Source organism: Rhododendron vialii, chromosome 2a (genome assembly GCF_030253575.1).
Source record: "Rhododendron vialii isolate Sample 1 chromosome 2a, ASM3025357v1".
Lineage (NCBI taxonomy): Eukaryota > Viridiplantae > Streptophyta > Magnoliopsida > Ericales > Ericaceae > Rhododendron > Rhododendron vialii.
The window spans coordinates 864,397-882,853 of NC_080558.1; the positions used below are offsets into that span (position 1 = coordinate 864,397).

The following is an 18,457-nucleotide window of genomic DNA, read 5'->3' on the forward strand; positions in this document are numbered from 1 at the left end:
ACCACATAGGGTGATCACACAAAAGGTACTTGATGCGTCTCCATTGCATTAATGGAATAATTTTTATTTGTTACATAGTGGAACACATTCTACCTAAATAATCTAAATAATGGTGATCTCGAATGGTACTCAAAATGTCACTGCATATCGTCACCATAGCATTGTTGGTATTTTGAAGTTGTCCGTAAACGTTTTGTCTTTTTAACGAAATATTACGTGCATCGCGGAGTTAGTTTTGAAGATTTAAAATGATCATCCAGTAAAAGTACAAAATGTGTATATCGTATAAAGGGATTACCTAAGGAGGAAGATTAACCTATACTTGGTTTTGATATAGGTGAATAAGAGTGAGTCAATAAGTTGATAATGTGAAAAGTTACTAAGTTGCCCTCACTATATCATTACGTCTGACACAAAAAGGTATGAGACATAATTATGTTTTTTTCTCAACTTAGTTTTTACTTAAATTTCAGCATCCTAAATTAAAAATCACTCTAACGGTGTGATTTAAATGACATGTCTAAGTGTTTAAATCTTAAGTGAGAACAGATCTATTGTTATCTGATCATATTTTTGTATAAAAAAGTTTGCGTTTATCGGGTCAACGAATTAAATGATTTTGATTATAGTTGTGAATTTGGGTTAGGTGGGAGGGGAGCTTAGGGCATCTCCAAATCCAATGCTCACTTACCTATAGCTATTACTATTTTTTTTAAGAATGCTAGATACAAATAAAATATATTCTAAAATTACCTCAAAAAGACAAATCAATAGTACATATACAAATATACTTCAAAGTGAATCAGTACCATTGATTTACTTTTTCGAAATACATTTTCTTTCTACTTAGAATTTCTCCATTTTCTTTGCCTAAAATGTAGGGTACAACCGTTTCTAACTACTTTTGGTACAATTTGGAGTCTTTTACAGCAAAATGTTTTCGTCTGGTCTGGTCAAGAAGTCAAAATCCCACGCCACAAATCTCTCTCTCTCTCTCTCTCCTCTCTCTCTCTCTCTCTCTCTCTCCAAAACCCCCCAAAGAAGAGAAACTAAACATTCATTGACACCCTAGCCTTCTTCTCCTCTAATTTCAGAGCGTAATGCTCTTTGTCAAAACCCAGATACCATGACAACAAACGCCCCAAATGGCGTAGTTTTGCCTTTCAATTTCTCGGCTTTCGACGTCCCATTCAGCTGCGAATACTTTGCCTCCGCCGTGACTTCCGGGGGCTATTTCCGAAATGACAATCCCATACGCCACCCCGTTCCGTTCTTCCTCAGTCAGCTTGGGGTAGGCACTATTCTCTGCGCGATCTTCCGTCTCCTCCTCAGGCCGCTCAAACAACCCAGATTTGTTGCTGAGATGTTGGTAATTATATATTCCCAATCCCTGTCTGTCTATAAAAGCGGAAAAAAGAAATTATGCAGAATGACGTGATTATATATTCCCAATCCCTATTAGAGTTAGGCGCGACAAAGGCCACGTCCATATAGAATTTCTCATTGTCTTAACCTTGTTTGGTTTGGTATTTGGGTTTAAACGAATTCAGAGGACGTGATGCATGGAATGTCATGACTCGTGTCGGCTGACCTGCTTACCCTTAGTCTAATCACATGGAAATTATATAGTAGTTGGTCGGAATTCGTTATATACTATTTCAATTTCACCTTTTTAGGCGATGTGGGATTGCTCCACTATGGGCTCTCACATGGAAGCTCTGTATTAAATATCTCTTCATGTAGCATTTTTGGAATCGCACGCGGCAATGGCGATTGTTTTAGTTTGAAATGATAAAACAATGTGCATGAAGGTTTGTGCAAATCGGGAGGCGGGGGGCTGCTGCCCCAAGGGGGCAGCAGCGTGCTGCTGTCCCGGCTTTTCGAGCCCGCTCCGGTCTCGCTCCGATGATCTGAAACGTTCACTTTATAGAACTCGTCGAGTAGAATAAATATGTAAAAAATCAGCTTAATTGGATATCATTAAATGCCTGATCGGAATCTTTTTATCTTAAAAAGAATGAATCCGAAACACTGAATCAAATCCATTGTAACCCATGGACCGAGAGTTATATGGGCTCCGATCAGTCACTTAATGATATTCAATTAAGCTGATTTTTTGCATAGTTATTCTACTCGACGAGCTCTACAAAATGAACGTTTCAGATCATCGGAGCAAGACCGGAGCGGGCCCGGAAAGCCGGGACAGCAGCACGCTGCTGCCCCCTTGGGGCAGCAGCCCCCCCGCCTCCGTGCAAATCATACGTAGCATGAATGATAGAGCAATTTGTCGACCTTATCTCTTATCAATCCTCTTTTTTTTCTTTTTCTTTTTTTTTTGTAGTAATTCCTATCTCTTCTTTCTATTAATTTATATTCCTCTTTTGCCGATTAAAAAATATAAAAAACAAGAAAAAAACTTTGTCCATTGCATTAGCTAGTTAAGTCTAAGGTCGAAGAGTTTGTTTCATTCCATTGTTATCAAATGTGCGAAGGTAAGTGTTGTTGAACAATTCATTATCGGTTTGTTTCATGTTTCATTTATCAGGCTGGCATAATGTTAGGCCCTTCAATGTTTAAACTGTTTGGTAAAGGAGACTATATCGAAAGCTTGAAGACAATCAAGGAGTACAACATGATTAATGTCCTTGAATACTTGGGCCTCACGACATTCTCGTTCGTAGTGGGGGTTCGGACGGACATAAGCATGCTTAAATCTGCTGGAAAATTGCCATGGATTATTGGTATCCTCTCTTTCCTACTTCCCATGTCCGTAGTTTTTCCCGCTGCTGCGCTCTTCAAGAAATACCTTGGTGAAATGGAAGGATTCTTCCTCTATTGGGTCAGCGTAATGGCCGCCAAAACATCGTTTCAGGTCACCTCTGTCCTCCTTGAAGACTTAAGTCTCCTGAATTCGGAACTTGGCCGCTTGGCCTTGTCATCTGCATTGATCAGCAGTATAGGCAGCTGGATTTTTGCCACATACAATGCTTACTACGCTTGGTCTAAGAGGTTGAAGTTTCGAACCTTGGACTACTTTAGGACGGAAATACCCAGAGCGATTTCCATACTTGCGATAATATTCGTCCTACGCCCTTTCATGTTTTGGCTGATGAGGAGGATCCCAGAAGGAAGACCCATAAAGGAATCTCATTTTTTCGTGATCACTGTGATGTTTCTTACAGTTTCTTTTGCATATGAGTGTTTGGGATTTGGCGCTCCTTTAGGGGCAATGATTCTAGGCTTGTGCGTGCCACCCGGTCGGCCTCTAGGATCTGGAGTGGTGGAAAAGCTGGAAGCTTTCATTTCAGCAGTGCTTTTGCCGACTTATATTGTTGGTGCCGGTCGCTATGTCGATATTTTCCAAATAAGCATGGTGCATTATATCCAAGCGGAGATCATCATCCTCCTTTCCTTCTCCGCGAAACTTGCTGCAGGTGTGATCCCTTCAGTAATTTGCAGGATGCCTTACAAGGATTCCTTCGCTCTTGGCCTCCTCTTGAGTGCACAAGGGTTTTTTGATGTTCTCTTCTTCAAACTCTTCCATAGATATGGTGTAATGCTCAACTATGTCTACTTGTTCATGTTTACCATTGTTCGATACGCAGCTGTTATGCCTGTCTAGTATCGTCTTCGTTTTCAGCCTTCGAAAAAGTAGGGAAACTCAATTAGTGAACTGGTATTGGTTCTCAGTGGACTGCGGTTAGCATTTTTCTTTCCAGGAAAAAGGCTTTTTATTAATCGATTAATAAGTTGTTTTATGACAGTTCTGTCTATCACCTTATTGTGAAAGATCAGATTGGCCCCCTTTTGCCATAAGTACCTCCATATTCCGTTGAGTAGGATTCGACAATGAGTTTGAGTCAGTGATTGAAAAAATTCCTTTTCTCAATCTTATTTTTTGGAAAGCAAACCACTCTTTCAGGAAGCACCAAAAACATGTTTTCGGATTTGGAAATTCTGCCCCTTTTTTTTTGGAAAAACAATGAGAATACTTTGAGCGTCTTCAAACGTTTCATTTCCTGTTTCTGAGAAACGAAAACAAAGCAAACGAAGACAATGCATTGTCAGATCATGCAAATGACATGATTGCTTTCTAGATTTTTCTCATGTCTTGTTCTTGAATTCTTACCTTTTTAAACGAATATGCAGGTGCTCACTCAAGAGTTCTACTCAGTTCTCACACTGATGGCGGTGTTGACCGGGGCTGTCACCACCCCTTTAATTTACTACCTCTACAATCCTTCCAAGAGATATTCAAACTACAAAAGAAGGACAATCCAGCAATCTAGACACGAGAACGAACTCCGGATTCTCCTGTGTCTTCACGAGGAAGATCAGGTTTGCAGCCTAATGAATGTCCTGAAAGCCTCTTATCCCACGAGAGAAAAGCCCGTAGGAGCTTTTGTTTTGGACCTGATCGAGCTCGTTGGACGAGACCACCCACTCCTCATCAACCACCAGTTCCACCAACGCCGCTCTACTACTCTCACTAGAACTGACCGCATCATCAACGCATTCAATCAGTACGAACTACGCAGCGAAGGTACCATTAGAATGTCTGCTTGGTGGTTGTTTGAGAATCAGTTTTCTTTCCCTAACTTCTCTCAGAAAATTCGTTTTGTTCATGACGGATTTCGAATCATCTTCCCCTGCCATACCCCCAATGATCGATTGGAGACTACATGGATTCTATTGTTGTTGTTTTAAAGAACCTTTTTTGTTTGGAAAGAATCAAATATGTAATGAAGTGCCGAAAATATCTGCTCACCAAAAAGAACTACGAAGAGATCTTTTGAAATATTTTGAAACGAATCATCGCTGAAAAACAGAACACTTAGGGTTTGTTTGGAACTTAGGGGAAAGTAAAGAAAAGAAGGAAATTTTAAAAAAAAAAATCTCTTTCATTGTTTGTTTAGGAAGAAAAAGGGCAAAAAATAGCAAACTGATGTATTGTACATAGTAAAATTTTCCTCACTTTTCTCCTACTTTCCTTCTCAATTAGTCTCCTCGTCATGAAAATGATTCATGACCCTCCCTTTGGATTGGGGTTCTGTGAGAAATGATGAGGAAATAGTAAGAAATGATGCGAAATGTTACTCTCATAGAAGCCCCATTCATTACTCCAAATGGGGTGGCACCAGTGTTTGTTGCTTTCAACATAAGTTTCATAAATTGTGTTCTGTAAAAGTGATTCTTAAACAGCAGAAAGACTTGGGCGATCAAGTCTTCTCTGTCAATCCAACTATCAAAATGATATTTAGAAACTAACCATTGACTAAGATGTTGAAAACGTTCCAACAGGTACGATAAAACACCAGCACTATACCTCCATCACGCCTTACGTGAGTATGCACGACGATATATGTACCCTGGCACTGGAGAAGAGAACTTCCATATTGATCTTCCCATTTCAAAAATCTGACAACAGTCCGATCCCTGGAGTGATAAAAAATGTGCTTGACAAGGCTCCCTGCTCAGTTGGAATCCTTTTTGACAAGAAGATAATCACGCATTGGAGATCTGACTCCCACAATCAAGCCCGGTTGAGTGTATGTGTGGTTTTCCTTGGAGGACCCGACGCTCGTGAGGCACTGGCATATGGAATGAGGATGGTTGCGAATCCAGCCATTAGGCTCACCGTCCTTCGACTAATAGCAGAAGACGAATTCGTCTCTGATATGTTGGAGACTAGGCACGATATAGATCTGATTCAGGAACTCAGAGCCGCTTACAACGACACTCAGAGGATTGAGTATAGGGAAGAGATTGTGAGGGACGGGGTCGAGACGTCCAAAGTGATTCTATCTCTTGATGATCGTTATGACTTCATGTTGGTGGGAAGGAGGCTTGACAGTGATTCACCATTGGTGAAAGGGCTTGCTGATTGGAGCCATGCACAGGAGCTGGGAATCATTGGAGACATGCTTGCTTCTTCGGATATGAAGTGCAGCGCATCGGTTCTGGTCGTGCAACAACAGTTCACCGTCGAGGACTTGGCACATGCACATGAAGATTAGGTGAACCGTGAAAGCGCTGATTTCTATATTTCGTGACTCTGGACACAATTCGGAGTTGTAAGTTAACACTACTAATACTTTGGTGACCACATCTGGTGATCATACGATGGGTACTCGATGCGCCTCCACTGTATTAGTGGAATATCCTCCATTTGTCACGTAGTGGAACAAATTCTATACCAATATAACGTCGACCTCCATGGTACTCAAAATGTCACCATACATGGTCACCATAGCATTGCCGGTATTTTAAAGTTTTATGTAAACTTTTTGTCTTTTTAACGAAATGTTACGTGCATCTTGGAGTTAGTTTTGAAGATTTGAAATGATTACGTGCATCTCGGAGTTAGTTTTGAAGATTTGAAATGAACATCCTGTAAAGGAATAAAATGTGTATATCGTATAAAGGGATTAGTTAAGGATGGAAATTAACTTATACTTGATTTTGATATAGGTGTATAAGAGTGAGTCGATAAGAATTGATAATATGAGAAGTTATTTGGTTGCTCTAACTATATTATTATATCGAGGATGCAAAAAGGTATGAGGGGTAATATGTCTTTTTCTCAACTTAGTTTTTACTCAAATTTCAGCATCCTATATTAAAAATCACTTTGACGGTCTAGTTTAAATATGCCATGAACATGTCTAATATGTCTATTGATATCTAATCATATTTTTGTATTAAAAAAATTGCGTTTATCGGGTCTACGAATTGAATGATTTCGATTATAATTGTAAATTTTAGTTAAGACCAAAAAGTGATGCTTTGGTGGGAGGTGAGCTTAGAGCATCTCCAATATTCACCGGCCTATAGCTAGTGAAATTATACAATAGTCCGGAATACCACAAAGTGGTACTATGTACCAAACCACTTTACAACTACACATTCCGATAGAACCTGCCAGAATGTATAATTGTAAAGTGATTCAGAATATCATGTAACGGTACTCCTAGACTATTGAGTAATCACTCCGATAGCTATCTCTTTTTTTTGAAAGGCAAAATTTTTTTTATTAATCTCTGAAAAGTTATAAAGATTAATAGGAACAAGGAATGATGACATCAAAATTTCTAACGTGAAACCCAAACGATTTACAACACTAAAAATAACCGTATGTACATCCGAGACTCAATCTCTAAATTTGGCAATAAACCAAACACAGAAAACCTATTGAGACCAAACTCACACCTGATAACCTAAAAGCCTAGATAAATAATTAGAAAACCAAACACATAAATGCCTAAGAGCATCTCCAGCCTTAACCCATATTTTTCCTCAAATTTGAGTCAAATTTTGGGTAAAAATCCATTTTGGGTAGACACATCTCCAACCATCAAACCTAAATTTTACACATCTCCCTCTTTCTCTCTCTCTCTCTAACTAGCCGTTGGAGAAATGGGTCAAGGCAAAAGTTGTCTCAGATTTGAGCAAAAAAATGGATAAAATCCAAAATGGAGAAGGGTTTGAGTCAAAGATTGGAGAGAGATTTTTGTGATTTTTGCTCCATTTTTAAATTTGAGTATTAAAATGGGTCGGAGATGCTCTAAAAACCCAAATAATGGGACAAACCCAATCAATATAGCACAAACAAACCCTAGCAAATGCCGTTTCCACCGCCAGCCAAGATAGCCACCCGGAGAGACACCCAAAACAGCCGCCGCCCCACAAGCCGTTAGACCAAAGAACCAAATGATCTCAGGTGAATCACCGGCTGAGAAGCGCGAAACCTTGCAATCCCAGCCCGTCGGGCCGGGCTAGCCGTTAGGCGAAACCGGAAGCCCCAACATGTAGACTGGCGGCCGACCAACGGGAGGGAGGAGAGAAAGAGAGCAGGCGGCAAGAGAACCAGCGGAAGCGAAGGAACAGCAGCAGGGGCGAGGATTATAGACGAACGTCGGAGCCAACGCTGCTTCGAAGCCCCTAACCGCCGTGAACCTGCCGAATTGCAGATCCCAAAAACGATCGGATGCCAACGACGCCGAGAACCCGCCACGCCCGAACTGCAAGACCTCACAACACCTGTAAAAAATAAAAACAGAGCCCGGGGGAGGAGGAAGGATGCTGCCCCCCCCCCCCCCCCCCCCAAGGCGGCGGCGCCGAAGAGGAAACATAGGTCGCTTGGTTTTCTAGAGAGAGAGAAAGAGAGAGAGGGAGAGAGGGATGTCCAAAGTCTATCTACTTAAGGCCTACTCCTATAGCTATCACTATTTCTTTGCCTAAAATGCAGAGGTACAACCGTTTTTAACTACTTTTGGTACAATTTGGAGTTTTTTACAGCAAAATGTTTTGATCTGGTCAAGAAGTCAAAATCCCACGCCACAAATCTCTCTCTCTCTCTCTCTCTCTCTCTCTCTCTCTCTCTCTCTCTCTCTCTCTCTCTTCCAAAACCCCCCCCAAAGAAGAGAAACTAAATATTCATTGACACCCATCTCCTCCTCTAATTTCAGAGCGTAATGCTCTTTGTCAAAACCCAGATACCATGACAACAAACGCCCCAAATGGGGTAGTTCTTCCTTTCAATCTATCGACTTTCAACGTCCAATACAGCTGCGAATACTTTGCCTCCGCCGTGAATTCCGGGGGCTATTTCCGAAATGACAATCCCATACGCCACCCCGTTCCGTTCTTCCTCAGTCAGCTCGGGGTCGCCACTATTCTCTGCGCGATCCTCCGTCTCCTCCTCAGGCCGCTCAAACAACCCAGATTTGTTGCTGAGATGTTGGTAATTATTACATTTTCGATGTTAAAGCATAATGCAAACGGATTCAGAGGACGCGATGCTTGGAAGCTCTGTGTTAAATATCTCTTCATGTAGCATTTTTGGAATCGTAGGCGGCAATGGCGATAGTTTTAGTTTGAAATGATAAAACAATGTGCATGAGGGTTTTTGCAATCATACGTGACATGAATGATAGAACAATTTGTTTCATTCTATTGTTATCAAATGTGCGAAGGTAAGTGTTGTTGAATAATTCATTATCGGTTTTGTTTCATGTTTCATTCATCAGGCTGGCATAATGTTAGGCCCTTCAATGTTTCATCTGTTTGGTAAAGGAGAATATATTGAAAGCTTGAAGACAATCAAGGAGAGCAACATGATGAATGTCCTTGAAGCCTTGGGCCTCATGACATTCTCGTTCGTAGTGGGCGTTCGGACGGACATAAGCATGCTTAAATCCGCTGGAAAATTGCCATGGATTATCGGTATTCTCTCTTTCCTACTTCCCATGTCCCTAGTTTTTCCCGCTGCTGCGCTCTTCAAGAAATACGTTGATGAAATGGACGGATTCAACCTCTATTGGGTCGGCGTAATGGCGGCCAAGACATCGTTTCAGGTCACCTCTTTCCTCCTTGAAGACTTAAGTCTCCTGAATTCGGAACTTGGCCGCTTGGCCTTGTCATCTGCATTGATCAGCAGTGTAGGCAGCTGGATTTTTGCCACATACAATGCTTACTACGCTTGGTCTAAGATTTTGAACCTTCGAACCATGGACTACTTTAAGACAGAAATATCCAGAGCGATTTCCATGATTGGGATAATATTCGTCCTACGCCCTTTCATGTTTTGGTTGATGAGGAAGATCCCAGAAGGAAGACCCATAAAGGAATCTCATTTTTTCGTGATCACTGTGATCTTTCTTATAGTTTCTTTTGCATATGAGTGTTTGGGATTTAGCGCTCCTTTAGGGGCGATGATTCTGGGCTTGTGTGTGCCACCCGGTCGGCCTCTAGGATCTGGAGTGGTGGAAAAGCTGGAAGCTTTCATTTCAGCAGTGCTTTTGCCGACTTATATTGTTGGTGCCGGTCGCTATGTCGATATTTTCCAAATAAGCATGGTGCATTATATCCAAGCGGAGATCCTCATCCTCCTTTGCTTCTCTGGGAAACTTGCTGCAGGTGTGATCCCTTCAGTAATTTGCAGGATGCCTTACAAGGATTCCTTCTCTCTCGGCCTCCTCTTGAGTGCACAAGGGTTTTTTGATGTTATCTTCTTCAAACTCTTCCATAGATATGGTGTAATGCTCAACTATATCTATATCTACTTGTTTATGTTTGCCATTGTTCGATACATAGCTGTTATGCCTGTCTAGTATCATTTTCGTTTGCAGCCCTTGAAAAATGTAGGGAAACTCAATTGGTGAACCGGTATTCCGTTGAGTAGGATTTGACAATGGGTTTGAGTCAGTGATTGAAAAACTTCCTTTTCTCGATCTTATTTTTTATGAAAGCAAACCACTCTTTCAGGAAGCACCAAAAACATGTTTTCCGATTTGGAAATTCTGCCCTTTTTCCTTTTTTGAAAAAACAATGAGAAAACTCTGAGCGTCTTCCAACGTTTCATTTCCCGTTTCTGAGAAATGAAATCAAAGCAAACGAAGACAATGCATGATCAGATCACGCGAATGACATGATTGCTTTCTAGATTTTTCTCATGTCTTGTTCTTGAATTCTTACCTTTTTAAACGAATACGCAGGTGCTCTCTCAAGAGTTCTACTCAGTTCTCACACTGATGGCGGTGTTGACCGGGGCTGTCACCACCCCTTTAATTTACTACCTCTACAATCCTTCCAAGAGATATTCAAACTACAAAAGAAGGACAATCCAGCAATCTAGACACGAGAACGAACTCCGGATTCTCCTGTGTCTTCACGAAGAAGATCAGGTTTGCAGCCTAATGAATGTCCTGAAAGCCTCTTATTCCACGAGAGAAAAGCCCATAGGAGCTTTTGTTTTGGACCTGATCGAGCTCGTTGGACGAGACCACCCACTACTCATCAACCACCAGTTCCACCAACGCCTCTCTACTACTCTCACTAGAACTGATCGCATCATCAATGCGTTCAATCAGTATGAAGTACACAGCGAAGGTACCGTTAGAATGTCTGCATGGTTGTTGTTTCGGAATCAGTTTTCTTTCCATAACTTCTCTCAGAAAATTCGTTCTGTTCATGACGGGTTTCTAAACTGTTTTTAAAAATCTCTTTGTTTGGAAATAATCAAATACGTAATGAAGTGCCAAAATGATCTGCTCAGCGAAAAAGAACTACAAAGAGATCATTTGAAATATTTTGAAACTACTCATCGCTGAAAAACAAAACAATCGGGGTTTGTTTTGAACTGAGCGGAAAGAAAAGAAAAAAAGGAAATTTCTAAAAAAAAAAATTCTCTTTCATTGTTTGTTTAGGAAGAACGAGGGGAGAAAAATAGCAAACTGAAGCATTGTGCATGGTAAAATTTTCCTCACATTTCTCTTACTTTCCTTCTATTTATCCTCCTCTTCTTTCACTTTCTCCAAGCTCCAAACACAGTGTCAATGAAAATGATTGACCCTCCGTTTGGATGGAAGGGTTCTGTGAGAAATGATGAGGAAAGGGAAGCCCTCACTTGTTTGCATGAATATAAATGATAAGAAATTATGGGAAATGTTACTCTCATAAAAGCCCCGTTCATTACTCCAAAGGGGATACCAGTGTTAGTTGCTTTCAACAAAAGCTTTATAAAATGTGTTCTGCAAAAATGATGTTAAAAAGCAAAAAGACTTGGGGTGAACAATTCTTCTCTGTCAATCCAATTATCAAAATGAAATTCAGAAACTAACCATTAACTACGATGTTGAAAACGTTCCAACAGGTACGATAAAACACCAGCACTATACCTCCATCACGCCTTACGTGAGTATGCACGACGATATATGTACCCTGGCACTGGAGAAGAGCACTTCCATATTGATCTTCCCATTTCAAAAATCTGACAACAGTCCGGTCCCCGGAGTGATAAAAAATGTGCTTGACAAGGCTCCCTGCTCAGTTGGAATCCTTGTTGACAAGAAGATAATCACGCATTGGAGATCTGACTCCCACAATCAAGCCCGGCTGAGTGTATGTGTGGTTTTCCTTGGAGGACCCGACGCTCGTGAGGCACTGGCATATGGAATGCGGATGGTTGCGAATCCAACCATTAGGCTCACTGTCCTTCGACTAATAGCAGAAGACGAATTCGTCTCCAATATGTTGGAGACTAGGCACGATATAGATCTGATTCAGGAACTCAGAGCCGCTTACAATGACCCTCAAAGGATTGAGTATAGGGAAGAGATTGTGAGGGACGGGGTCGAGACGTCCAAAGTGATTCTATCTCTTGATGATCACTATGACTTCATGTTGGTGGGAAGAAGGATTGACAGTGATTCACCATTGGTGAAAGGACTTGTTGATTGGAGCCATGCACAGGAGCTGGGAATCATTGGAGACATGCTTGCTTCTTCGGATATGAAGTGCAGCGCATCGGTTCTGGTCGTGCAACAACAGTTCACCGTCGAGGACTTGGCACATGCGCATGAAGATTAGGTAAACGCGTTGATTTTTATAATACGGATACGAAGTAGTACGAATGAAAGCGCTAGGTTTAGCATGCTATAACCATTTCAATGCAAAACGATTCGTATTGGAAAAGATTGTCATGTTTGTATTCATGTGTAGGACGGACACAGGATTCTGATCTTCAAGGAAATGCGTCTATATGTATGGGGAAAATCGTAATGAATCGTACAACGGAGTTTTATATCGATATATACGTACATAGAAGGCTGGAACCAGAAGTTTCTGACTCTCCAATCTCTGCTCTTACTCAGGATCATGCTCTCTAATTCTTTGATTCTCTCCTTCTCTCAGTCTCAGTCTCAGCCTTTACGTGCATGTCTATTCATGGCTATGGCATAACAGCAGCTGTGTTACTGAAAGTAATTCACGATTCTCTTAACATTTTAGCATTTTTTTTACCCCATAGTTGTTTTTATTTTGTTATGTCCACATTCGCTTTATGAAAGTAACTAGTTAACAAGATTGAAACTAAAATGTTAACTATCTGAAATCAGGTTTATGGGCGGATAAAAATCAATCGAAAATACAACTTGGTTATCGGGTATTGATGCGAAGGAATTGCAAATACAACTAACGAAAAGGGAGGGCATAGACACTTGCGTGCAGGGCGGCTGGTAAATGAACCAATTAAGCTCGTTAAGTTTCCATACAAGCGAACTTGAACAAGCAAATACTTGACTCAACTGACTCGTTTATCAGCCCTACTTACTGGGAGGCAGTCGTAACTCGTGTTTATAGGATCTAGACAAGGAGTAAATAATGATAAATGATTAGCAAATTCTGTGACTGGATTCTCCAGCTGTGTCCTTGTTCCGACCAATCTCTACATCTAGTACCTCAGGCCTATTATACAAAGGAAATAGAGGCCAACCGATCAACAAGCCTCCAAGTAAGGGAAATAGTCAAAATTTGCAATCAGTAAAGCTAGAACCTAGACCTTCACCTTCACCTGCAGCTGAAGTGTGTGCATTGCTCTTTGTAGTGAAAACAACTGCACTATCCGAAATTGACGCAAGAGGATGAGTTCATGTTTTTGATCTGTTGGCATAATCCCAAACCAATGCCCAGAGGGCCTTTCAAGCGAGCGAGATGGCGCGACAAATTCCCTTGATTGTCCTATTCCAACAAAGCATACCCGCAATGCATAATATTGGGCATAGCCAGACTGCAAAACATGGTGGGTTTAGATTTTGGGCGCCTCTATTCGCAGCCCTTTATTTTCTCCCGTAGCCCACTACATTTCGGTAAATGGTTGTTGAAAATCATAAATAACATTTCGGTAAATTGCTGTTGAAAACAAGATTATATTTCGGTAACTACATGTCAAAAATATGTTCAACTTTCGGTAAACAACTGCCGAACATGCATTTTCGGTAAACATCTGTTGAAAAAAATATTATATTTCGGTAATTGGATGCTGAAAATATATCTCAATTTCGGTAACTAACTGTCGAGTATAATTGGAAATTTTTAACGGGCTATGGGAGTAAATAGAGGGCTGCGAATAGCAGCGCCCTAGATTTTTAGGCTAGTGAAGATAATTACAATATGTTTTAGGCCTTTAAAGTTTAAATAAAACAGGAACCATATGAAACTGATGTCCTGGAAAAGTAAAATCTTCAGCTTTAGTTAGAAAGAGCCAGAATCATGTACATATTTATATGGTTAGGGGCGTCCTAGACGCGGATATGTGACATTACAGGGATGCATTGACACGTTGATTTTTAAGAAATGCAGGACATGAAAAGCCAGAGACACGTTTTGAGACCGAACCAAAAATAGGTGGTACAGTTTTATTATTTACATGGATACGGATATGACGAGCAGTTGATGTGCATTTTTTTAGAGCTCTTTTGGAAATACGACATTTTTTTTTTCTAATATAAGGTGTTTGGGCTAATTTACGCAACTTCAACTAATTCTAGAGATCATAAATTCACCGTCCACTAGCGGGGGGTGTTTGGAAATATGAATTAGACAAGAGAAATGGTGTAAGTGGTCGTGCTTGCCTTCATGGGCACCTACTTCTTTCGTTCAAGTGGCGGGTTCAACTCACACTCATACCCTTCTGTATCCCATACATAAGTCGGATTGGATATAGGATTTTGCATGTAAAAAAAGAAGAAGAAAGAAATGGCAAGCTATTGGAAATTTTCTTAACCATCTCTCCCCCTCTCTCACTCAAACCATTTTTGCTTCTATTTTATTATTTTTTTTCAGACTAACAATTGATATTCGTCCTACCAAAAGTGCTACACACACAACGGTTGTGTAAAACACAACACACAACCAATCTCTCACCATCCGTTGTTGTAATAAATGGCCAGGATTCGCTGAAGCTCTTCCCCATAAAAGTTAAACTTTTCCTTGGAAGAGTTTTTATAAAATCTAGACCGTCCAAATGCATCTGGACGGTCAGAATTACGCACACAACTAACACAACGGTTGTGCAAGTAGCATTTTTGTTCGTCCTACCTTGCTTATGAAGTTAGAACGCAAATCCAAGAAACTCAAAAATTGTATCTCTCCCCTCTCATCAATCGTCAAAGGTAACACTTTTTTTTTTCTTTATGAATGCCACATAGTACATAAGTCCTCCATAATATCTGAATTTGATTCCCTCCTAGTCCTATATGTAATCTATTTCGTCTAATTTTTATGTAAAATTTCATCCAATTTTGTACAATTTTAGACGAAATAGATTGCGATCAAAAAGTTGAGGGACAATATTATTTAGAAACAAAGTAGACAAAATGTGAATAATTTTTGGTATAAAAGTAAAATTAACTCTTTTTAAAAAAACATTTTAACAGCACACAAAACATAAGTCTACTTTCATGAAGCCACGTGGGCTAATCATTGAGGAGAGAAAAGCCCTACCCCGAAATATGACCGTTCTGCAAAGGTTAATAACGTTCTTCTCTCTCATATTTCAAAATTTGAACTTTTTAACATGAACGTTGAGAAATACAGTACTGATTACTGAACTATTCTCCTTTGAATCAAAACCAACATCTGCGTTCGAATCAAAACCATTCTCCTTTGAATCAAAACCCCTAATCTTGCACACCCATCATCTCTCTCTCTCTCTATCTCTCTCTCTCTCTCTCTCTCTCTCTCTCTCTCTCTGCGTTAGAAAATGGCACTGAGACCTCTCGACAACGCTCTACCAATAACCCCAGAAAGGCCCAAAAAGCAAACAAAGGTTGCGATTTCAGTCCAGAAACAATCTGATCTTGGAGTAAATGACGAAAATAGAGCCCCGTTTCCACCAACATCTGCGGATGCTACCATCGATTATATCTCTTCTGAGAATCTCAAGGCCTTGCCTGACCCTGACATCAGCATCCAAGTAAGTCCCCCTTCTCTCTCCAAGCTTTCGAAATTATTGCCACGGAGAAAACCTTTTTGTGATTTCAGTCGAATCGATGTTTCATATTAGACCTATACCCACTTCTCATTTTCGACGAAGTTTTTATCTTTGCTTCAATAGTCTGAAAATGAACCCATTTGTGCCGGGTTCGAATTATGTCAAGCTTGGGGCATTTGCGGGCTCTTTCCGGGACACTTCGATGATCCCCATAGTTCACGAGTAGTTTTGACAACATTAGTCACTCAAAAAATCACGTTCATTGCATATAGAAATGTTGAGCAAAATAGACTACAATCCATTGTTGTAATCTTTCCTTACCATAGATGTGTTCGGAGAACATATAAGGTGCCAAATCACATTTTTGGTGTGGTTAATATAAGCGTGATACGAACACAACATTAAACACAACTCTGAACACAACCGCATTGAGCCCTGTTTGGATGTATATGGGCCCACATAGTTGTGTTCCTAGACCACGATGAACATTAAAATTTAAAAGTGTACAGTTCCTATCATAATGGGCCCGAGATGAGGCTCACGAAGGACCCAATGGGTTAGGTACTAGAGAGGACCTGGAGCTTACTTCAATATTTCTGTTTTTCTGGGGGTAAATTACTTCAAAATTTCAGTTGCTTTCAATTTGTTGAACGCAGAGTCTTGTTGATGGGCTAGAGTCAAAGGATTGGTTGAAAGTCTGTGACTCACTGAATAACGCAAGGCGGTTTGCTCTCTATCATTCCACTCTCTTGCTCCCCGTTTTGTAAGCCTTCTGTCTGTGTTAGTAGTTTTGTACGTATCCATACTTCTCGGTAATGTCTTGGTATAGAATGGATGTATGTGGAGCTGGGATTTGCTAACATGTTCTCTGAATGCAGGGAGAAAGTTATGCTGGTGCTGGTTAAGGCAATGAAGAATCCAAGAAGTGCTCTGATTAAGACCTCTATAATGGCTTCCTCTGATATCTTCAATGCCTTTGGTGACAAGATACTACTTGAATCCACCACTTCTGATGCGTTTGACCTATTGGTATGGATCCATCAAGTTTTATAATCGGGAAATCGGGGATGATGTTTTGGGGACGTCTTTGCAATGTGAGGCGAAAATGTTAGGCGTTTTAAGGCGTTGAGGCGTGAGCATTGAAAATTTTACTTTTAAGTTTAGGAAATAAGATGAGTTATAAATTATTCTTAAAAAGAGAGTGAGATAACTATGCTAGGAAAAACTTAAACTCCATAAAAGTTTCTCTAAACCTCAAAGTAAATATATTAATATTAGTGCATGTCCATCTTTATATTAAAAAATACCCCAATAGGTACTTCTTCACTTCAAGCAAAGATTGATAGGTTGACACAGAGGGTGAGAGTGACGATCCATAGGAATCGCGTAAAAATGTCCACTTCTAGAGAACACCCCATGGTCTAAGAGTAGGTTTTTCGAAAGCCTAACCTCGAGGCGAGCCTCAACTTAGCTTTTGAAAACATTGGTCTCCCAAACCACTATCCCCAATCCTGATCATCAGTGTTAAGATATTTGTGTATTTTGAGACTATTTTTGGGTGAAGAATCCTGGTGCTGGTTTTCTCATTTTCGTTCTATGGTGGTGTGGCCTACAGCTGCTGCAGCTTCTACTGAAGGCTTCTCAAGATAAAAAGTTCGTGTGTGAAGAAGCAGAGAAGGCACTCAAGGCAATGGTGAGGTCCATGGCTCCTCTCTCTTTGCTTCACAAGCTCCAGGCTTATGTTAGCCATGCCAACCTTAGGATCAGGGCCAAAGCTGCAATCTCCATGTCTCACTGTGCTTCCAAGATGGTAATTTAGCACTTTGACTTCAGTCGTACCGAAGTTATTAAACATGTTTTCTATTTACCCAATTAAGTTTTGTCTATTCTATTTAAGGAAAATGCTAACATAAGCCGAGCGGGCATTGGTTAATGTGCAAAAAGTGCATTGATATCCTGGAAATTGCATTGATATATCTAGAAAGTACATTGAAACTCTAACCTCTCTTTTGCAAAGCGTGGATTATCCACTGCCTAGTGGGCTAATGGTAGCAAAACCGTTTCTCCAATCATGCTATCCATTTCTCTCTCTTTTAGGTTCCTGCTTTCTCTTCTTTTCAACCAGTTTAACACCTTGGTTTTTTTCACTTGATGTTATTTTGTACTAGCCTCTTACCAGTTTATTGGGATAAACTGGGACATATCCTTTGTTTCAGCAATCTTAGACTCTCCTGAATCTATTTCCTAGCTCCACCTTTTGTTGCATCACTTAACATAGTGTGTGAACTAATGATCTGTTGTTTTGCATTTCTAGGGACTCGAAGCAATGGAAGAATTCGGGTTGGTTCCGTTGATCCAACTTGCATCGGATTCGCTGATCGATAAACTGCCCGAGGCCAGAGAAGCAGCTCGTAGTATGGTGACATCGATATATGCAAAACTAACAGAGAAGGAAGAAGAGAAGCAGGAGGCATGGCAAACCTTTTGCCAGTCAAATTTACCAGCTATTCATGCACAGTCGGTGATTAAAGTTGTTTCATCCCAGTAGTAGTATTTGTGCTAGTCCAAAAGCAATAGTTATAGCACTAGCAGCAGTGCAAGTAGAAACATTTTTCCTATTTGAATGTGGTTGAGAGAGATTTATGTTGTTGAAGCACGAGCATAATCAGTTGTTGCATAACTCTC

The 18,457-nt window shown here is 40.5% G+C and overlaps 3 protein-coding genes across 3 annotated transcripts; all 3 read left to right on the top strand.

The window, feature by feature from the left end:
- The first annotated feature begins 985 nt into the window (after positions 1 to 985).
- LOC131317672 (cation/H(+) antiporter 15-like) lies at positions 986 to 6,355 on the top strand. The gene is made up of 4 exons (XM_058347224.1): positions 986 to 1,369; positions 2,546 to 3,553; positions 4,150 to 4,543; positions 5,302 to 6,355. The coding sequence occupies exons 1-4, from the start codon at positions 1,127 to 1,129 to the stop codon at positions 6,015 to 6,017; spliced, it is 2,361 nt and encodes a 786-aa protein (XP_058203207.1). The 5' UTR covers positions 986 to 1,126; the 3' UTR covers positions 6,018 to 6,355.
- A 1,829-nt stretch (positions 6,356 to 8,184) lies between these two features.
- On the top strand, positions 8,185 to 12,636 carry LOC131317673 (cation/H(+) antiporter 15-like). The gene is made up of 4 exons (XM_058347226.1): positions 8,185 to 8,743; positions 9,030 to 10,037; positions 10,497 to 10,890; positions 11,654 to 12,636. The coding sequence occupies exons 1-4, from the start codon at positions 8,501 to 8,503 to the stop codon at positions 12,367 to 12,369; spliced, it is 2,361 nt and encodes a 786-aa protein (XP_058203209.1). The 5' UTR covers positions 8,185 to 8,500; the 3' UTR covers positions 12,370 to 12,636.
- A 2,707-nt stretch (positions 12,637 to 15,343) lies between these two features.
- LOC131317675 (uncharacterized) lies at positions 15,344 to 18,452 on the top strand. Its single transcript, XM_058347229.1, has 5 exons — positions 15,344 to 15,754; positions 16,429 to 16,535; positions 16,651 to 16,801; positions 17,388 to 17,582; positions 18,087 to 18,452. The coding sequence occupies exons 1-5, from the start codon at positions 15,542 to 15,544 to the stop codon at positions 18,318 to 18,320; spliced, it is 900 nt and encodes a 299-aa protein (XP_058203212.1). The 5' UTR covers positions 15,344 to 15,541; the 3' UTR covers positions 18,321 to 18,452.
- Positions 18,453 to 18,457: the final 5 nt, after the last annotated feature.

What these genes read in the sequence shown, in the direction of transcription:
- LOC131317672 (XM_058347224.1), top strand. Translation starts at nt 1,127, where the DNA reads ATGACAACAAACGCCCCAAATGGCGTAGTTTTGCCTTTCAATTTCTCG. An exon ending in AACTCTTCCATAGATATGGT is followed by an intron (nt 3,554 to 4,149) that starts GTAATGCTCAAC and finishes ACGAATATGCAG; the next exon opens with GTGCTCACTCAAGAGTTCTA. An exon ending in GTACGAACTACGCAGCGAAG is followed by an intron (nt 4,544 to 5,301) that starts GTACCATTAGAA and finishes ACGTTCCAACAG; the next exon opens with GTACGATAAAACACCAGCAC.
- LOC131317673 (XM_058347226.1), top strand. Translation starts at nt 8,501, where the DNA reads ATGACAACAAACGCCCCAAATGGGGTAGTTCTTCCTTTCAATCTATCG. An exon ending in AACTCTTCCATAGATATGGT is followed by an intron (nt 10,038 to 10,496) that starts GTAATGCTCAAC and finishes ACGAATACGCAG; the next exon opens with GTGCTCTCTCAAGAGTTCTA. An exon ending in GTATGAAGTACACAGCGAAG is followed by an intron (nt 10,891 to 11,653) that starts GTACCGTTAGAA and finishes ACGTTCCAACAG; the next exon opens with GTACGATAAAACACCAGCAC.
- LOC131317675 (XM_058347229.1), top strand. Translation starts at nt 15,542, where the DNA reads ATGGCACTGAGACCTCTCGACAACGCTCTACCAATAACCCCAGAAAGG. An exon ending in ACTCTCTTGCTCCCCGTTTT is followed by an intron (nt 16,536 to 16,650) that starts GTAAGCCTTCTG and finishes CTCTGAATGCAG; the next exon opens with GGAGAAAGTTATGCTGGTGC. An exon ending in CTCACTGTGCTTCCAAGATG is followed by an intron (nt 17,583 to 18,086) that starts GTAATTTAGCAC and finishes TTGCATTTCTAG; the next exon opens with GGACTCGAAGCAATGGAAGA.